The 21,321-nt window shown below is 45.3% G+C and overlaps 1 protein-coding gene across 3 annotated transcripts; it reads right to left on the bottom strand.

Annotated features, from left to right (window-relative positions):
- Window positions 1–8,500: 8,500 nt before the first annotated feature.
- LOC139330634 (alpha-2Db adrenergic receptor-like) lies at window positions 8,501–13,622 on the bottom strand. 3 transcript variants are annotated; one of them, XM_070961683.1, is made up of 4 exons: window positions 13,217–13,622; window positions 12,898–12,970; window positions 12,192–12,567; window positions 8,501–9,817 (listed from the first exon to the last, which is right to left on the bottom strand). In XM_070961683.1, the coding sequence occupies exons 3-4, from the start codon at window positions 12,501–12,503 to the stop codon at window positions 8,666–8,668; spliced, it is 1,464 nt and encodes a 487-aa protein (XP_070817784.1). In that variant the 5' UTR covers window positions 12,504–12,567; window positions 12,898–12,970; window positions 13,217–13,622; the 3' UTR covers window positions 8,501–8,665. The 3 variants fall into 3 exon arrangements, with proteins under 3 accessions (XP_070817784.1, XP_070817774.1, XP_070817767.1); XM_070961666.1 differs by having other exon boundaries at window positions 8,509–9,817; window positions 12,898–12,973; XM_070961673.1 differs by having other exon boundaries at window positions 12,898–13,622.
- Between the last annotated feature and the right edge of the window lie 7,699 nt (window positions 13,623–21,321).

Consider the following 21,321-nt stretch of genomic DNA (forward strand, 5'->3'; position numbering starts at 1 on the left):
AGACGTAAACATTTTCCAGCCACGTTTGAAGCGACAAGTCCTGGTATTTTAAGCCAAAACGCGATCCTTTCCTAACCTTTACTAAGTGTTTTGTGTGCCTCAAGCTAACCAGACCTCAAACCTAACCCAGCTTTGTCAACTTGAAATTGTAGATACAGGCTAAAACAACCGGCTCCATGGCAACATTACACATGTACATCCCCGCTAAGCATTATGGGAAGTGAAATTCCAAAAAGGCAGCAGATTCAGCAATGAGAGATCAGTCCAACAGTAATTCCTGGAGTGTTGCATGCAAACACAGAAGAATCTGGCACTGATGGAGTGTGGGAGATTGGCTTGAATTGACTGATTGGGAATGAATCTCAGGTGGCAGCAGAGACTCAGCTTTCTGTGACAATGCGTTGCTCTCACCAAACAGAAACGTGGCTCCACTCACCGCAAAAAGACGAGCATATTACATCTCAATAGGGTTTACAAAGCAAACAAACCTGGTACAACTGCTGCTCTTTTCAATCATCCACCAAAAATGTACTCCACAAAAACTGCCAGTATAAACAAACAAACAAACAAACAAACAAACAAACAAACAAACAAACCACTGTGAAAATCCCCAAATTTTACCCATCGACCTCTACAAAGCACCTAAACCTAATCTAACATACAAACCACAAGGATCACAAACCGACCTGGTGTCTTTACCAAACATGTTTGCTTCAAACTGCGATTTGGAGATGCCGATTAAACATCTCAAAGACAAAGTTCAACAGTTAAACATAGATTTGAAACTTTACAGCACTTAATTATCAGTAGGATAGAAATGGTACACGATCGTTGCCAAAGGCTCATGGGAGCTGTCGTCGCTGAATGCTCATGAAAGAAACACTTTAATCTATGAGGTGTTCATATTTTAGTATTATAGATATTATAGATGAGCATTTAGTGAGCATATGTTCAGAAATGTTTCAGCTTCTCAGGTGAAGTATCAGTGAAACAGAAGCGTATGGCCTCTGTATGGGGGGTTAATGAGAGCTGCAGGGATCTGAACATATGGTCACAAACACCAAACAATATGCTGAAGGCTGCAACACGCCGTGCAGTTTGGTTTTGATTCTTAGTGGAATTAACATTTCTATCAACGAGGGATGTGCAGAGGATGGTGGCTCAGACCAAACAAACACTAAATACAGCCTGATAATACCAGATAACCACACTGTTAGCAAAGCTATTAGCTCTATGTTGCATTTTTAGGATACGAACATGCTGATAAGATACGAATATATGCAGCAGAGTCATAAAAAAGCTTCTGGGTTGAACTGAATTTAGAAAATACTTTGATGAGTTTTATCACGTCTCCAGTAATGAAACATTAGATCCTGCGTGTAGATCACATGAGGCTGCTGCACTCCTCTGAATGCGCCATTTTTCATAGTTTCAAATGTTTACTCTGCAACTGGATTTGTGACACATAATTAAAGTTTTAGTTGAGACAAAAGGCAGTCTCAGCCTGACTGACTCCGTAACAAAACCCTCAGACAACACCACATTTCCATTCAGTCTGCTCATGTTCCATCTCTGGTTGTTTGGTTTTGTCGGTGCTGAAAACGGACGAACAATGAGGACGGATCAAATCCCAAGAGGGTCGGGAGGAGTCACACACGTATTATTAGTAAGATTATTAAATGGCATTATGCTCCAGAACATCGGCAGCAGGAAACATGGCCCTGCATGCTGTACCTTTACTGTCAGGATGTTCCTGTTTGTCCCTGTGACTCACCCACTTTGCATCACCCCCCCCCCCCCCCCCCCCCCCCCCCCCGGGACACAATGCTCCTCTGCGAGGCCGTTAGCGCTGCTGGACACATGTCAGAGTGTCCTCTTTGGCTTTGTCCAAGTCCAGCCTGCTCTTCTATGAGGCCTCAACCACGCAAATAAGACATTTTTAAAAACAGGTATTTCCCCTCTATCATAACAAATTCTGTCCAGGACATTCCTTTTAAAAAATATCCTCTTCAACAGGGGAACACGAAAACAAGTCTACGCTAAAACACACATGGTGGGACCAGAGGTGATAAAGTAAATAGTAGCTAATCATTTATTTATTTGTACTTATACCCTTTACGGTTCTGATGGTCCGCCTGGGGGTCGTAGGAGCATTTCCTGTTGTTTATTTTTCTTCCCATCTGTTGATACAAATGCTACATCACATTACTTCTATCATACACCGTTAGAAAGCTAAGATTCTTGTCCAATCACAACAGGAGGCACAATGAACACCAACGGCAGGCAAACAAACATTTTAAGAATTTACGCAACATCTGGGAAGTGATCCACAGATCAATAACACTCCCATCTGGAACAGTCTGGAAACATCAGTACAGGTCCAGAAGATGCACTGCAGTAAAATATTATCTAGCGTGGAACAAGGCCACCCCATCTGAGAGACGCGAGCTGGTGGTCCAGGAGGTATGTCGGGAAGGGGAAGCAGGAAGGTGCACACAAGCGGTGGCGCAGGCAAAGCAAGGGCAGTGGATGGCATGGGAAGGAGTGGAGAAGAGGAGGATCTCCTGGAAAGAGCTGTGGGAGATGGAGGCATTCAAGGCGAGCTTCACCATCAGGGCTGCCTACAATGTCCTGCCTTCTCCTGCAAACCTCAGCCCCTGGTATGGTGAAGACCCCACATGCCCTCTATTTCCAAGTCCATCAACAGTGAAGCACATCTCGGTGGGATGCAGGACCAGAGTCACCCAAGGCCGCTGCACCTGGCGGCACAACCAGGTGCTAAAGGGTCATGCAGCAGCACTGTAAAGTCGACAGACAAGCGTGAACGCCCTTCCTCCCTCGCCATCCTGTCTGGGAGGGTGAGGGGCAAGCCAGCCTCACCACCATAAGACCAGACACTGGGCAGCTGGACAGAGCACGGGACTCGGAGCTGCTGGCAGACTTGGGCAAGAAACTTTGCCTCCCAGCTGAGATCGCATCCACCAACTTGCGACCAGACCTTGTTCTGTGGTCAGCCTCGCTCAAACTCGTCTACATCATCGAGCTCACAGTGCCCTGGGAGAGTGCAGTGGAGGAGGCCTACGAATGGAAGAAGCTGATGTACGATAGGATAGGAGGTAGGATTAGGAAGTAATTTCAGTGTAATATTATAATGATATTAGTTCTATCAGTGAGAACGCTGTTACATGTGGTTTCATGTAAATTCATTGTTAAATCAGCTGATAAAAGTATGTTTAGAAGAAGAACTGGATGAGTGACACAGCGTTGTGTGCTAACAGTGACTGTGCAGTAATCACATGTTGGATTTGTCCATTCAGAGTAACAGTGGAGTGAAAGAATGCACAAACTGAGCACATGCTGTCCTTTAACTCTCCGGCTGCACTCAGCGTTGCCTAATCTTCCTCATTCAGCAGTTCTGGGACACATTGTACTCCTCTCCCTCGAATCACAAAGACTTTCTATCTCCATACAAAACAGCAATTAATATTCCCGGTGCCCCCCTGCTCTCCCCTGGTCATTGCCTTTATTGGGTGAAGTTCACAACTTTCTGTCTCTTCAGCAAATGTTTTCCATCGTCTTTCATTCGGTTCCACCGGAGACGCACGGGGACGGAGGGAGCTGGTCTTTGTGAAGCCGACTGACTGCTGGGAGATGTTTTCTCCAGCTTGGCTCTGTGGAGCAAAGCAGCTCCTTTCTTCCTCACTGTGGTTTCTGATTTGTATGCACTCAGAGCTGCATGCTGCAGCCTCCTTCATTCATTATTTTCATACAATGGAGCGAGAGAACTAATATCAAGACGCTATTAGCAGCTAAATGAACACATTCACTGATCAAAGAGCTTGACAATAAATCCTCGACTGTATAATTGAGTTATCTGTAAAAGGACCGGCTCGGAGAAATGTTTGAAGCCGTCAGTTTGGGTTTGAACACAGTGGAAACATGGCGGTCGCTACCTTCAGTCGCTCACTGAGCTCCGCCCCTCAGCGTGCACACAGGAACATGAATAGAGACATGAGAATCCCATAGCATGTTCAGATATGTAGATTAAAGGTCTAAAGTGATGTAAATGTGACCACTCTTTGAGCAGGTCTCTCCCTCCAGGAGTCGAGGGAGTCATCAAGGAGATGCAGCTCACCTGGTCAGGTGAGCAGCAGGCTGCTCTCTGCTGTGGCTCTGATTGGTTTTGTCATATTTTCATGGAGGTGCAGCTCGCCTGATCAGGCTGTAACAGCTGTGAGTTGGTGGCAATCAGCAGGCTGCTCTCCATCCTGTTTGGCTTTGTTAGATTTCGTCTGTCTACACTTTGAGTTCCTTTTTCATTAACATAAAATAAACTTATTTCTAGCTTAACACTGTCCAGCTTTAAGCGCACCTGAGGAGGGAGGATAACTTTACAGAAAGCTGAGCCATGACGTGGTCCTGAACTTTTTTCATTCCACTGGTTTTAAGGAAGCAGGAAGGTCAACGCTTTCTTTATTTTTCATCCATCAGTTTTGTTTTCTGTGTGTAATAAGAACTAAAGCCTTGTCGGGCCGCGACGGCAGCCCACTCGTGTTTTTATTGATTCTTTTTCAGTTATTTTTTAAAGAAGAAATGGAGGCTCAGCGCACCTGATAATCTTATTCATTGCACACAAAGCCTTCAGATTAAACAAGCGAGGCTGCAGGTTGATGTGAAACGTGCTTATTGAAACAAATCTGCATGCAACCATTGCACATGGAAATATGCACCTCATACCTTCATTTCAATCGATTTGTTTAAGCACTAAATTCACTTTCTCCTTTTGGCTCGTAGCTGCTCATTGACACCCACACAGTCAGTGACAGCTGGTGCTGCGATGTATTGAGTCCAGGACCTGATCTCCTTGTCCCACCTGGCCGGACGGGAGCCATTGTGCTCCTCAGAGCTGCTTGTGTGCCTCCGAACCAATGAGCCAAGACACTGCCAGATTTTAAAATAACCTCTTGAAAGCCTTCAAACAGGAGCTCAGCAATGACAGTGTCAAGGTTAGGAAACATCACATGGCTGCTTTTCAACAATGTAAAGCAGAGCTCCTCAGAGCAGAAAGCTGATTTATTTTGAGCTCACAGACGTGAACGCTGCAACTGTAACTCGACTGAACGACTCTCGAACATAATGATAAAACGGCATCCCTGTCAGAGCTATTTTATGCTGATTCAGCTTTTAGAAGATGATTAGATTAATTACAAACAAGGAAACGTCGAGGTTGTTGCAGCTTGGATGAACACTGCTTCTATCAGTTATGGTAACATTGGACTAAGTTCACTGCAGACGTCTGAGAGGGAGGCGAGAAGAAAAGACATACGAGGAAATAAACATGTCCATGTCCTTGATGACAAGAACAACCATAAAACAATTTTGTTTCCTGTTGTGCAGCCGCGAAATGACACAAACTAGCCAAAGAATCCCCCAGAATACATAAATACCAGCTATTTCTGCTCATCCCCACTCAATTAGAGTAAGTACATTTACTCAATTACTGCGTTTAAGTTTGAGGTATTTATACTTGAGTATTTTCATTTTGTGCAACTTTATACTTTGAATATTGTACTTCACTACAGTTCTACTTCCAAGTTAAGGTCAATGTTTTACATACAAAATAAACACTCATTTTCTAGAATGTGAGCCATTATAATCTAGATTAATTCTAAATTAACTCTAACAGATTAAAATTACTCAACAGTAGAAAAACTAGTTAGAATTCACTTAATTTACACCAAATAAAAGATAAAATGCTCCTTTAATTTGGTCTCCGTTTGACTATTTCTTTACAACTGTTGATATGAATCATTACACATGTGACCTGCTTTGATCGAAACAAGTGGAGAGAGCAGCTGTGCAGCCTGTAACAGGTGCACTGAGTCGACTTCCACCAGTCTGTGTGGTGTGTTTCACTAATTCCAACTCCTCTGGGATTATAGGGAGGTGCAAGTTATGACGGTGTCAGTTTTGAAGTAGAAAACATGGCGACCCTTGTTCTCAGCTTGTCCTGCTGCTTCTGTTTTCTGCCTGCAGGGCTGCAGACCTGTCGCAGGTTAAACAGCAGCAGGCACACACCTGTGCTCAGTGCATGTAAACCAGAGCAGCAGCAGTCCTCTGAAAGATCTCCTCTCCCCACAAACACCTCCGCCGTGTGGCTTTTCCTTTCCCCTGCTGTTACAACCTCCGTGCAGCACAGTTTCACTCCTCCACCTTCGCTGCTGACTCTACAGACTCCTCTATCCTATTTGCTTTGATTATTTTGTTGTAGATAAATTATTATTTAGCACAGTTGTGTTTCTCCTGTTTTTATCCCAGTCTGAGCGGCTGCAAGAAGAAGAATAGAGGAAAAGTTCAGCTTCAGTCTATGAATGTCTGTAACTCTTCTCTCAGATCTCAACTCGACAAAAAAGCTTAAATATCGGGATAATTTCAACGATTTTCAAGTGTGTTCAGGTGCTCGAATGAACACTGAAACAGGCTTTCTTTGCTGCTGTCGATGCTTATGTTCATACTGGTGCGTTCTTAACACACATCCATCCGTCCAGACAAAGACTTCAGCTCAGGTTGATATGAGGCTTCAGCAGCGAGTATGTGGTACCAGTATCATGTATTGGGTATGTGCTCAAATACTTGTAACTGTAATGGTAAAAATGTTACGATACAACGCCATTCGATACCACTTTACGGCAGCGCTGCTGTAACCTCTGGTCAGCTGAGCAGGAAGGAAGAGGAGGAGTAATGTGAGCAGTTTGGAGACACTTCGGGACAAGTGACGACGACGAAAGCAGAGCAGACTGCAAACTGTGAGCAGTCAAAAGTTGCTTCTTTAAGCAATTTGATAAAACAATGCAGAGTTCAAGGGGTTTGCTAATGCTAGCAGCTGCAAACAGCAACAGCCATCTATGCAGCAAACGCTGGAGAAGTGAGAACGTGATGACCAGCCGCCGTCAGCTGCAGGTCGCATGGTTTTCACTCACTGCAATGCAGCCGAGGTTTGAGATTCACAGCCGCCACACATCACAGAAACTGCATCATCAAACAGTTTCTCGTCCGGCAGAAGCAGCTCTGAGGTTATTCACCAGCGGACGCTCCTGGAAAAGACTCCGTTTGAGGACTTGACCCGAAAAGTGATTCCTGCTGTGACCAAGACTTTTGATGTGTGAGTACTGAACTGTTAGAACTGTAATGGTCTTATTATGTACTAGTATCAGTACTTGTATTGTACCCACATGTAAGTACTTGTACTTGCTCTGAAAAAAGTGGTATTGTTTCATCCGTAATATTTACTGTGAGGGCTCTGAGGGTCAACATGTGTTTCAGTTGCTTTCTTGGCCTTTTTGGTTTTCAGCAGCATTAATCGCCTTATCATCTCCGCTGAGACGGTTAATTACACAAGTTTCAATTTGTCGTTAAACTCTGTGTTGCATGGCAACCAGAATGATGTAACAGTGCTGGTGGCCTTGGACGTGTCGCTCCTCCTGCCGCCGCCAACACTCGTATGTGTGGTTTGTGTTTTAAAGATAAAAGCATCTCGCCTGAACATCTCCTTCTTCCCAGATTTAAAGCAACAGATGACATTTTCTCGGCAGTCTGCACGAGCTGTGATTTATGCCTCGTCTTGTTCCAGGCCCGGGCAGGTAGCTCACCTGGTCGAGCAGGTACACGTCAGTCCGTCCTGCCGGCGGCCGCTTGCTACCTGTTCCCCTGCCTGTCCTGACCGTCCAGCTGTCACTGTCACCATCTTAAAAGAGAAATCTTAAAAAAGCTGTGAGTCATTCAGCCCACAGGGGCCCGTCCGGTTGTTTCGCCCGGAGCCTCAGAGGATAATCATCTCTCGTTGCACGAGCCTGAGGTTGATGATATTTATTCAGCGGCTCGGCTGTAGTTCGGCTTCCTCTTCCCTCCCCTCTGCTTTCTTTCTATTTTGTCCTCTTTCTCTGTGTACAGGGGCTCAGCCCATCTGCTGGCTGCACATGAATTTTTAATGTCTTTGCCCCCGAGCTGTGCAGTGTCAACAGAGCATCACTGCTGCGTGAAGAACCGCTAACTTTCATCCAGCGCTCTGTTCTTAATGTCTGCTTGAAGTTAAAGTTTAAACTTTAACTGCTGCTGCTGTTCAGTTAGTATGAGCTGCAGAAACGCATTACAAACTTGTGTATTTTTCTTAAAGGCAGTTGGTTTTTCTCAGTTTCTCATACGTCAGCTTTTTGTCAATATGGGGATTGCAGAGCGAGTCAGCTGCTTGCTACAGAGCTCAGACATCTCGGAGCTCCGTGGAGACGTCGCTCGCTGCCCTGCAGCCATTTTCCTCTAATTAACATTCAAGTTCAGGCACAACCCAAGTTGTAATGTAGAACTATCATTGCATCAAGGAGGCAGAGTTCGAAGCACCTGCTGACACAGTGTGTCATCATCATCTTCCTCTGCCTTACTTAGAATAGAAAGTGATTATTTAATAAATCAGTGAGCAGTTGAATAATAAATCAATACTCAGGCTGTATGACAAGCCCTTTAATGTCAGTGTGACAGCACAGTGGAAAACAGGATTAAAACTGAGCGCACACACATGTGTTTGATTGTGTGTGTTTCTGTGTGTGTGTGTGTGTGTGTGCGCGCGCGAGCAGAGGGCACTCAGGTGCACACACACACGTACATTCATGTCTTATGTTCGTTTATGAGTTTCAAATAGAATCTTCTTGAAGGCCCTCCGGAAGTCTCGGTTAAAGATGGTGTATATGATGGGGTTCAGGCAGCTGTTGCAGTATCCGATCCAGAAAAACAGGTTGAAGAGCGTGTCCGGGATCGTGCAGTTCTCTCTGCAGACGGCGTGGAGGCTGTAAGTGAAGAAAAACGGGAACCAGCAGAGGACGAAAACCCCCATCACCACAGCCAGGACGAAGGTGAAGCGCTTCTCCCTCATTTGCGCCACCTTGTTTTTGGACAGAGACATCTGTCTGCTGCGGAGGGGCACCGGAGAGGGGAGCAGGAAGTGGTGGGAGCAGTGCTCGGATGAGGCCCACGATATGGAGGCGCAGGAAGGAGGAGGAAGAGGAGGCTTCAACCTGTTTGTGGTTCCCTCCGCGACCTTCCCCTCCTCTGTTTTCACACTCCCGGCGGCTCTCCTGGGGAAGCGAAGAGCCGCAGAAAACGAGGTGGAGGTTTTTACGTCCGCTTCGCAGCTCCTCTCCTCTAAGTCAATGTCGTCCAGCTCTCCCCTCCGGTGGCTGCTGCTGTTGCTGTCCACGTTGGAGGAGCTGTGGCGGTTTGCAGGCCGCGGGCTGTCCAGCTCGTACTGGGATTGACCGCAGCCGGCTCCCTTTCTTTGGCAAGTCCTGGCGGTGCCCACGAAGCAGGTCTCAGACTGCGATGGCTGCCGCTCCATCACGTTCTTCGCCACAAACACAGTGGAGGCTCGCTGCTTGGCAACGCGGTAGATCTTGCAATAAACCAGTATCATGATGACTCCCGGGGCGAAGAAGGACACCAGGCAGGAGGAGAGGATGTACCACGTCTGGTTGATGAGAAGGCACTCCTGCAACCGTGTGTCGCTCTCCTCCGTCTCCAAATCCTCCTCTTTCTGCGTCATGAGGAGCGGCGGGGAGGAGATGACGATAGATATGAGCCACACGATGCTGATCATCGCTTTGATCCGTTTGGGCGTCCGTTTGCGGTTGTAGCTGACGGCTTTGGTGACGGACCAGTAGCGGTCGAGACTGATGGCGCAGAGGTGGACGATGGAGGAAGTGCAAAAGAGGACATCCAGAGCCAGGTAGAAGGAGCACCAGGTGGAACCAAAGTACCAGTACCCCATTACCTGCAAAGAGGAGAAACCAATTAATGTTAATGATTCATTTAAGCCCAGTAACAACCTGCAGAGGAAAAGAAAGGGTCAGTCAGGGAGGCCTGAGGGAGTATTTCACCTTAAAATGGAAATTCAGTCAATATCTCATTACAGACGTGTTGGCTGCTAAAGTATTTAGTTTGTGGGAAACTCTTATTGTGCTGCACGAGCTTTTCTGGAGCACGTCGCTCTCAGTTTATTTAAAATGAATCTCAGACGAAAGCTCAGATGGACTTTTGATTACCTCCGGAACAATGAATTGATTCATTAACGAAACCTTAAGCACAGCAGTTTTGATCATCAAATTATCGTTATCACACAGAAATTAAACGTTCTCTGGTTCTTCCTTCTTGGATTCTCTGTTTCATACAGTATGATTGTAAATTCAACCCAAATGATGATGAAGTTCGAGCAAAAATGTCAACAAAGACATAAATATATAATATAAACAATAATTTTTGATGGTTGTTAGAGCTGTACTGAGCTCTGCTGGACCAACTATGTCCCGGAGACACTGCTGACCTCAAACATGTCTTTATACGACTTTGTGACTCCTCAGCTGAAATATACGCCCACACCAAAATATGCAATAAGCTAATATTGGACGATATATTTACCCAGAATATTTTGGTGTTTTTCGACTGTTGGTCAGTCCAAGATGCCACCGTGGTAACATCTGATTGGTGCTTTATTTCTGACATTTTCTACAGAAAATGATGAATCAGTGAAAGACTAAGAGTCTGCAGCAATGTAGCCACAGGTTGTACTCAGACACAGTGCTTTAAGCTAAATGCTAATGTCAGCCTGCTAACCTGTTCACAGTATGTTCACCATGTTCAGCCTCCTAGTTTAGCATGGTGGAATGCTAACATTAGCTATTTAGCATGTTGCACGAAGTACAGCTGGGGCTGATGGGAGCTCGTTTAGTTTTTCAGGTTTCAAACAGTCTTATACATAAATGTTCACCTGATGATGGCATTAAATGAAAAGTTTAGTGTTTGCCAAAGTTATTACAAGTCACGCTGGGTGGCTGATATCAGACTCCAGCGTTTTTTGTGTCTTGCTGACACTCGCAGCAAGACACAAAAAAATCAGACCTGTATCTGATTTAGGAGCACATCTGAAAGTGGACCACATCAGAACTGAAAGGATTAGATTGAATAACCAAACGCCCATTAGCTGGAAAACAGGGGAAATAGACACGTTATAACATGAAGTAAGATTAAAAACCAGGCAGAAGAAAGCCAGGACGACCCAAAGCCTCCGACAAGCTGAGCCGTGAACAAAAACATGTATTTATAACGGTTATCCTACAGAGAGGAGGTGCAGCCCTGATGAACCCAAAGTATCAGCTTGTCTAAGCAGACAAGAAACAATTACAGACATGAGAAGAGACTCCGGGTAGATTTAAAGTATTACTGCACACAGAATTCAGAAGTGTAAACCAGGAAAATTCAGTTCAACAATGTTTTCTCATCTGTTCCAAGCTGTCTGGAAAGTGGCTTTAGGGCTGTGGATTGTGGGTAATGTCGTCCTTCAACGGTTTCAAAATGCACAAATTCCATCAAAGTGCAAAGTCATCAAAGTCTGACGCATGTGAGCAAAGTTTTGTCATTGGTGGATTTAACTGATCCACAGCCACAGTTTTACTCTCCGTCATCAGATGCGTCACACAAACTCCAGCCAATACCAGCAGCTCGTGAGCCACTTCAGCCCCGTTTCATTCAAGCTTCTCGTCATCTTGGTTCCGCCTGCACTGGGACTGGATCTGAATAAGGACATCTGACTGGGAACCATCTCAAGAAAAACATGCCGCTTTGTGAGCTCAGAGGAAGAGCTCGGTGATGAGACAGGAGGAAGAGGTGGAGTTAGGTGGCTTCAGCTTGTAAGATGGACTCTCTACGCAGCTAGCGGTCGGCTCCACACTGAATTATCTCAACAACTATTGGATGGATTGCACTGATTTTTGTAGGTATCCATGGTCCCCTGAGGATGTATCCTAATCATTTAGGCAATCTTTGACCTTTCCTGTAGTGGCAGCAGCAGCGCGACATTAATTTTATGGTTGACGGCTGACAGACGTTTGTGGTCTTTGTACAATCTGGGTTTTCATTTTGTGCCAAATTTCAACTTAACTTGGTTAATCTAGAAAATTGATTTTCTATCCATTGAGCTCTACAGGCTCACAGAGCTTTGGACTCTTCATCGTCCTCTGGCCAAACAAATTGCACAGTTATGTTCTTTTACTGTATTAACATGTTTTACTTTGTTCAATTAACATGTCCAGATTCAGAACGGCTGTGAAAAACAGCTGCAAATGAAGTCTTAGAGAAAACTTTGTCCTCACCTCGTTCGCCAGCGAGAAGGGGATGACCAGCGTCGCCACCAGTATGTCTGCAGAGGCCAGAGACACCAGGAAGAGGTTCTGAGGCGCCCTCAGGGCTCGGCTGGTGAACACCGCCACCACGACCAGCACGTTACCCACCACAGTCCCCAGGATGATGACTGTGACCACCAGCACGATGAGCACCGACGCCACCTGCGAGTGAGGAGGTAGAGGAGGAGATCTCGGCGAGGAAGAGGAGGTCTGGTTCTCCAGAGAAGAGTTTGGTGGTACAGTGGCCGGCATCGTGGCCACGGCTGCGTCCAACAAGTCCATCCCTGTTAAATGACTGATATTATGATCCCCATTTCTTTGACCTCCAGCGCTTCACTGCAGACTTCTTCATGCCAGCCGGTAAGAAAATAACAGAGAGTACAAGAGTGAGAAGAAGCCAGTGAGAGAATCTGTCAGAGAATTCAAAGCCGTCTCTTTGGTTACAGAGGAAAACCACCAATAAAACCCTCACAGCTTCAAAATATCACGTTTTATAAATTAAATGATCTCTGATTCACAATAAGAAACATCACATGCTCTACAGTTATGGTCAATATTTCATCACACTGTACTCTGAAACCTGCTGCTTCGTTCAGCGTTCATGCCGCGACACATCTGCCGGTGAGAGAAGGATGTGATGCATGATTTAAGTTAGGATTAAAAGAAAAAGTCATACCTGTTAAAATATCCGTTCATGAGCACATCTGAGCCCGGAGGTCGACATCCTGCGTTAAAGCTCCGACGCTGGCCTACTTTTCCCAGCGAGATGCAAAAAGAGAAAGAAAGCAGAAAAGCGTATGGCTACATGCTCTAGTTGGAGGAAGGACAGAAACCCTGTTTGGAATGCATGATACCCTCATACTGCTGCACTGCGAGGAGGACCAGTGTGGCAGAAAAAAGGATTTAAAAGTAGAGAAGAAAAAGAAAAAGAACAGAAGAGGAAGAGGAGGTGAAGACAAAAAAAGGGCAAGAGAAAGAAAAACAGATGTCCTCACTTTCATGCGAGTCGTTGCCGTGCTGAGTGACACTGCTGCTGCCGCTGCTGCTGTTCACTGATTCTCTACTGTTGGAACAGAGAGGAGGAGGAGGAGGAGGAGGAGGAGGAGGAAGAGGAGGAGGAGGAGGAGAGACTAACAGAGAGGAGAGATGAAAGGAAAGACTAGGAGATACGTGGAGAAGACAGGGGGAGAGATTTGAAAGAGAAGAAGAGTATAGAGGATGTAGAAAGGAAAGAGAGAGGGGGAGAAAGGAGGAGAGGTGGATGGAGTGAGAGATAGGAGACAGGAGAGGAGGGCACTATGAGAAAGAGTGGGAGGAAGAGGGAGAGGGGAGAGACAATGATGAGGAGAGGATGGTGAAGAAGACAAGAGACAAGAGGAATGGAAAACCAAAGAAGAAGACAGAAGGAATGGAATTAAGACAGGAGACCAAAGAAAGAGGAGAGAGATTGGGAGGAGAAAAGAGAGTGGGAGGAAGAGAGAGGAAAGAGGGAGAGTAAAGGAAAAGAAAGAGGAGGGGAGATGAGAAGAAAGAGGAGAAAATAAGGAAGGAAGGGTAAAGAAATAGAAAAGAGGAGAGGAAAAAGAAGCCAAAAGGGGGTCAAAATGAGGAGAGGAAAAGGGAGAAAGAAGAGTGGAGAAGACGGGGATGAAAAGGGGGAAAAGAGGAGAGTACAGAAGGATGGATTGAGAAGAGAAGAGAGAAAGCAGAGGAGAGGAATCAAGGAGAGAGAGGAAGGGAGGAAAAATAAAAGAAGGCCAAGAAAGAAAGAGGAGATGACAAGAAAGAAAGGAGGCATACAGGAGTGAGGAGAGGAGGAGAGAAGACAGGAAAGGAGACAGAAACAAGGCGAATAAAAAGACTACAGCAAGAAATAAGCAAGAAGGATGAAACAGGAGGCAGGAGAAAGAGAGAGGAGAAGAAAGGGAATACAGGAGAAGAGAGGAAACAAGAAAAGAGGAGAGGAGTGAAAAGAATATGGGAGGAGAGGAAGCAAGGTAGAGAAGAGGAAAGGAGAAGAAAAGAAAAAGAAGGCATGAGAGGAGAGGAAACAAAGGAGAGGAGAAAAAGACGAGAGACAAAAGGTGGAAGGGATGGAAGGAAAAAATAAGATAAGAGAGGGGAGGAGAGGGAAAGAAAAAGAGGAGAAGAGAAGAGAGAACAAGAAAGAGAGGAGAGGAAAGAGGAAAGGAAAAAGAAGACAGCAAAGTGGAGGAGGAGGAAACAGAGAGGGACAAGATGAGGAAAGACAGTGTAGAGGAGGAAACAATGAGAGGAAGAGAGAGAAAGGAGGAAACAGGGAGAGGAGGAAACAGAGGGGAAGAAAGAGAGAGGAGGAAAAGGGAGAGGAGGAAACAGAGGGGAAGAAAGAGAGAGGAGGAAAAGGGAGAGGAGGAAACAGAGGGGAAGAAAGAGAGAGGAGGAAACAGGGAGAGGAGGAAACAGAGGGGAAGAAAGCGAGAGGAGGAAACAGGGAGAGGAGGAAACAGAGGGGAAGAAAGAGAGAGGAGGAAACAGGGAGAGGAGGAAACAGAGGGGAAGAAAGAGAGAGGAGGAAACAGGGAGAGGAGGAAACAGAGGGGAAGAAAGCGAGAGGAGGAAACAGGGAGAGGAGGAAACAGAGGGGAAGAAAGAGAGAGGAGGAAACAGGGAGAGGAGGAAACAGAGGGGAAGAAAGAGAGAGGAGGAAACAGGGAGAGGAGGAAACGGGAAGAAAGAGAGAGGAGGAAAGGAAGAAACAGAGCGTGGAGGAAACAGAGAGGAAGGATAGGAGGAAACAGAAAGAAGAGGAAACAAATAAAGGAGAGGGGATTGATAGATCGAGTGGAGATGAAAGAAAGCTGTTAAAGGAGACAGAGCAGCTCCTCATGCACTTTTCAGCGGTCATCGCTCCTCCTGCGTCGAGTGGAGAGAGAAACCTTTGATTTAATCAGCCTCTGACGCTCTTAATTTAGCCGGCTGGCGCTGAACGATGACATATAGGCAGATCAGCCAGAGTCTGACTGCACTGTGGTTACTGAATCTGACGCCAGCCCACAGCCACAGTGCACGCTGTGACACTCACAGGCCTTTCATATCAGCTTCACGTACACAAAACAAGGTCCTAAATCAGACTCCACAAAAACCCCACTGACATGAAGCCAGGCGAGGAGGTAATCCCATGATGCCTCAGCCCGCAGGCGTACTTAACAACAGATCAGGGACAGTGGTGATACAGTACATCTTCCCACTGTAGTGACACTCGCCGGCGCTGACGAGTTGAATAAACATCAACAAGCCTCCTCGGGGAGCGTTCACACCGACGTGTTTGCAGCTGTTTATTCAACCTAAAGAGCATTCAGGGCTTTAGGTCGGGTGGTGGTGCTGGGGGGACTCGCCGTCACTACCAATTGTATCGGGCTTTGTGAGGTGATAATGAAGGGCTCACTAACAGGATAAAAGAGCAAATCAAATCAATGCTCCTGGAAATCTCTTCAGATAAACAAACAAGGCTGGGAGCTGTGAAGCAGGGCGCCATTCAGTCGCTGGGAGGAAAGAAAAGCTCGCATGTCTGAGAACAATTCCTAGAAATATAATATCATTTCTGCTTAACAGCCTGTGGAAACATGCGTCATGCAATATATTTGTTTTTAATAACAGGATGCTGAGAGCAGGTGAAGCCGTCAGGTCCTGTTTTGATGCAACGACCAGCCCAGCTCTCCCAAGTTAACTGCCATGTGTGATTTACTACCATGCAAATTAGCACAGTAGTCATTAGATTTGCACGTGTTTTATCATAAACTAAACCAATTTTGACCTGGTGGTGGCGCCAGTGGGAAAGTAAGGAGGTGTCCGAAATGTAGGTGTGTTTGCTTTAGATGTCAGCAAATGTGAAAAAAAAACAAGCTGTGATCACCAGATCTGACACAGTGGTCATCGTTAAAGACGTAGTCTGATCCTGTCATTAATCAGCCACTAGAGGTCGCAAATGCTTCAGTTGCCCCTGACACACCTGATGGAGATCTGCATTGCACTACTACCAGACATGTGTCTGTACTACCGACTGTTGTCGATCAGTCTTATACGCCTTACTATTCCAACGGTCCGCCCACGGGCCACAGGAAATTTAACTGTCCTTCCCATCTATGGATACAAACACTACATTTACATTTATACTCTTATTATTCACTGTTAAAAACCTAAGAGTCACATGAATCGCTTGATGGAAACTATTTCATGGTACAATCACAAAAGTAGTCTCAATAAACACCAACAAACGATAAATAACTGTTTTAAAATTGAGGTAACTCACTGATTATGTCTCTCGGTGATCCACAGATCGAAAACACTAAGTCTGGAAACATCGACACACTTCCAGGAGATCCACTGGAGTAAAAAGATTTAGTCCAAAACATGATGATAATCCACAGAAAGATGTTTCCTCCTTTGAAATTAGCAGACGATGTGCTCATCTTCCACTAGTCTTCTGTGTTTTAACTGCTACAACTTCCAGAAACATACAGACGAGCGCCATCTTGTCTCCAGTTTCGGAGTCTCGGGTTTCAAATGAAACCTCATTTGACCAATCAAGATCTGCCATATAAAGCCTAGCAACCAGAGAAGCCAATGACAGTTGGCCTTCTTCTCGCCTTCTGTGTGAAGTCAAGTGAATCACAGCCGAGTTTGCAGATGATTGATGTTTCAAATAGCCAATGAAATTCTGAACACACCAATAAGCCTCTTTAATGGGTTATTTACATCTCTGGACACCTCAGATCATGTTACACACAGCGTGAAGTGATAAATACAGTAAATGGCATTAATATAAAGATATAAAGCCAGAATGTAGGTATAGATACCTTAAATGTGAAAATGGGCAAAATTTGGATTTCATCAATACAAATATAGATGTTTGTAAAAAGATAAATATACAATGCATTTTTGGAGGACGCCCAAATATACAATTAGGGGAAACATAAAAATATCCAGTTTCTGTGGTATTGTTATGAGTTTTTATTGAACTTCGACTCGAGGAAGGCTTCATTCAGTGGTCCAATTGTGTTTTTCAGCTAATAAATCGCAGCTACAGTCATCTGCAAGCGTCTGTTTGCAGAGAAATATTCAATCTGCAAAAAAAACCTTGTGTGTTCAGACCTCTATTCCTCAAAGCCAGCAGCACTTTCGGTGATTCTGAGTTCAGAGTGTCGCCTTACCGCCCATGCTGTGTTCACACAGCTGTGAGTTTACGTTGGGTTTGCCTTGGATTGGCGGTTTAGGCTCATTTAAAGTGGACTGGCATCAAATTATTAACGCTGCAGCCCCAGCAGCTCTCCACTTCCTGCTCCTATGTGACGTCCCTCTGGCCTGCTGTGTCTTTGTTGTCAGCTTTTCCCTCTCTACACAGCAGATAGGACTGCTCATTTAGACTGACTGGGAGCACATTGGCCCAGTGCTCCCAGTCAGTCTAAATAGTGTTTGGACTGACTGGGACTGACTGTGTTTTGCACTCTATGGCTTTGGCCATTGTTCTGTTTGCTCTTAGATGTTTCAACTGTGTGCTTTTCTAATGCAGGACGAGGCCGTTTAGCTTAGAGTGAATGTTCTGTGAGACTGAAGAAGTGAACGATATGCTGGGACACAGGCCTGCGTATATGTATATATATTAAGTTTTCTTACACTCTTTAAAATCAAGACGCCCTCATGACCCCTTACAGAGCTTTGACGATCCCTTGCGGGGGTCGGGACCCTCAGGTTGGGAACCAGTGCACTAAGATAATCAGGCTTCGATACACAAACGCGAACACTTGACAGGAGAATACGTTCATCGCTGGATTTCCTTTAATGGGATTTGTTGACAATAAGAAAAATCATTCCATATCGTCTTATCATTTAATTGCGCGACGTGTTAATGTAGCTTCACAGCTGCTGACAGACAACCTGCTCTAATTCCTTATCACCTTATTATAGTTGATGTGTCGCCTCCTTATGCAGACAGCAGACAGAATAAGCGTTCATTCACAGGCACGTCTGCCTACCTGATCAATTTTAATACAATATTCACTCCTGTTTCAGTCTTTATCGGCTGAACGTTCCTCTCACTTCACCAGCGAGTCGCTAACTGTCTACCATTTGATGCTGGACAGATTTATCAGAGCTTATCGGTTCATTCATTGTTAATGTAAAATATGTTGAGTAGTGAAGCTTTACCAGTAAACACCTGTTAGCTTTCAGAGAGAATTCAGTTATTCGGGGGATTTTAGGGTTCGCTTTGACCAGGAGATCCACTCCAGCTAACATTAGCTCGTGTGTGGGTGGTGCCAGAGGCTGCGGTTGGACCGAGCAGCTCCCTGATGGTGCTGACGCACCTGTGCTGGGATGTGTTGCTGGAATCGGTAAGCTGCACGCTCCTCCCATGCTGTGGAGTTCGTTATTTCATCCGTTAACTGGACAATAATGAGGCAAACTGCTCACGTAGTGGAAGGAGGAGCAGCGCTGAGTACTGAGGGGTGTCGGTGGAGCAGATAAAGGGGGGGGGGGGGGCTCGCTGAAGGGAACACATGAGTCTTACTTTCTGAGAAAAGACTGTTCCTCCTTCATCTCTGCAGACTCTGACCCAGAGGACTGAGCTGAGAACAGCCTGCTCCGAGGCGCTCAGCGAAGCCCGAAAGGAATTTAACTGAATTTGACTTTCAGAATAAAACAACCTGAAAAACTCAGAACAACAAGAACAGTAAAAACAAACAGAATCAGTCATTTCCAATCAGTGTTCACTGACAGCAGCTTCCTGAAGTGTCTCTGAGTCCATGTGTTCATCTCCTTCATCCTTCACGTGTTCACAAAGTGGTGAACTCGCTCCATCCTCTGTGATCGACTGAGCTTTTCCAGGACGCCTCTTTCATACCCAAACATGATCCTCTCACCAGTCACCAGTGAGCCTGTTTACCTGTGGGATGATCCAAACAGGTGTTTCTGGAGCATCTTTCCCACTCTGTGAAACGTGTTGCTGCATCAGATATTTGCAGAAATCAATGAAGCTGATGAGGAAAAACATTAAATATATTGACTTTGTGCTGTTTTCAGGTCAGTTTGTGTTTATGTATTTTAGCAAATTATCACAGTCTCTTACATTTAGTCAAAAAAATAAATCAATGACCAGAAAACTGCTCAGACTCTCAAATAACCTGGCTGTGAATTGCTAATTGATCATTAGCATATAAAATAATGAAATAAAGCCATGTTTACCTGTGGCTCCTCATCACTGTGCAGCTCAATAAACAACTGATTTTTCCTTCTCAGACTGTTTCATATGAACGGCTGCAAAGGCTTGAAGAGGTAAAGGCAGCCAGTATTTGACCAAAAAAAGTTTTTTATTATAATTAATATGATATATGTATTCATTTACTTTTTCTTTCCATGTTTGTTCATTTCTGTGTCTTCTTCAGGGGTTTTACCCTCAAATTAAATATGGAGCGGCTGCTCTGACATACTGTATGCTGCAGCATTAAGATTTCCCTTCAGTGGAACTAACCATGAAAACAGCCTCACACCAAAAGTCCAAAAACAAACCAAAAAGTACACCTGGAAGCAGGTAAAGCAGAGTCAAAGCAGTCGACTCAACGGAGACCTGAAGGCGCTGGAGACGAGACGCAGTTGAGGCGCCTCCTGTGCTCTCTGCACGAGGGTCTCAACCAAAAAGGCAAAACCAAAAGGGAATAAATGAAGTTCTTTTTTCTCTAATTTGGTGTTCAGGGTAGGCAGAACTCCTGATGTAAATACTAAATTGCATGATAATATGTGCAGCGTGAGGTGTGATTATGAGAGAACACCAAGGCCACGTGTTGAATGAAATGAAGGAAATTTAATGAGACTGAGAGGAATAAATATAAATGTTGAATAAAGGAAAAGATGAGTGACAGTGAAGGCAGAATAAAAACAGGGAAGAACGAAGCAGGATGCACGTCCTCTGCAGCTGGACGCTCAGCTGAAGTCAAACATGTCTCGGATGAAGAAAGTGTGACGATGCATTTTGGTGGGAAACCTGCAGCCACTGCAGCGCTAAAGCACTCTGAAGTTTCACTGAGATGCAGCAGCAGCGGTTCAGGGAAACAGCCTGAATCCTGTTTGACAGCTCGGCAGCAGCTACTTAAAAATGGAGCTCAGAGCCGGCCTGGAAAAAAAACCTCTCCATTTTCTTTTTTTACTTAATAGCCTGGAGAGCGAGGAGAGGGGTGACGTCTGCGGACCCTCTGGCTGAGTCATATCTCCGGCTCTGATGGATAGAAATAGAGGAAGCGAGGCAGGGAGAGCGAGATGCAGATAGTATGGAGAGGAGATAAACAAAAAGACTAAACAGGCAGCAGAGTTAAGGAGAAAGAGATGGGCAGGCAGAGACCTTCTGGGCGCGGGCCAACGCAATTTCTCTCAGGCTATCGACTTATAAAATGTTCCATATCTCACTAAAGAGGTTTTAAATCCCTTTTTTTAAAATTCCAAATCCAGACTGGGAAAACTAAGCCCTGCCAAGGGAACCAGGCTAATTAAAACATTTCAGGAACGTGGCCTTTGAATATCAACTAATACAGAGGCTCAGTAACAGAATATCAACGACAGAGAGGAGGAAGCACAGCTCGTCCTTACGCCCGATTTATTCTTCTTATTCACAAACTTTCTCACGTCGCAAGAAACGCTGGAAATCATCCAGAGGGCAGGTTGCACCTTGCGGGTGAGCAGCAGCATGAGCAGTGCTGGCAGTGAAGTGCAGAAGCTGGGAGCAGCTGGGCGTCCTATGGGACACCGATGTGTAAACAACACTAGATTTAAAACAGAGTTTGGTCCACTGAGGCTGCTTCATCACACTGAGAGCAGCGACTGGAGCTCCAGGTGCACCTGAAACGGACAGCGAAAAACACAAATGCTGATGTATTCACTGTTTCTGCTGTGTGAATTTCTCACTCCTGTGGTTCACTATGCAACCAGAGGTTCACTATGTGGCCAAAAGTACGTGGACATGCAAGCATGACACAGATGTTTGAACACATTGGGAATAAAAGCTGCTTTAAAAACAGTTTTTTACGACCTGGTGTCTGTTAATAGCCGTTCTGAAAGGCCACAAGACATCAAA

This window comes from Chaetodon trifascialis, chromosome 1 (genome assembly GCF_039877785.1).
Source record: "Chaetodon trifascialis isolate fChaTrf1 chromosome 1, fChaTrf1.hap1, whole genome shotgun sequence".
NCBI classification, from domain to species: Eukaryota; Metazoa; Chordata; class Actinopteri; order Chaetodontiformes; family Chaetodontidae; genus Chaetodon; species Chaetodon trifascialis.

Coding starts and splice junctions, on each gene's coding strand:
- LOC139330634 (XM_070961683.1), bottom strand. CDS start 12,503: ATGGACTTGTTGGACGCAGCCGTGGCCACGATGCCGGCCACTGTACCA. Junction 9,818..12,191: donor CCTTCTCGCTGGCGAACGAG/GTGAGGACAAAG, acceptor TCCTCTTTGCAG/GTAATGGGGTACTGGTACTT.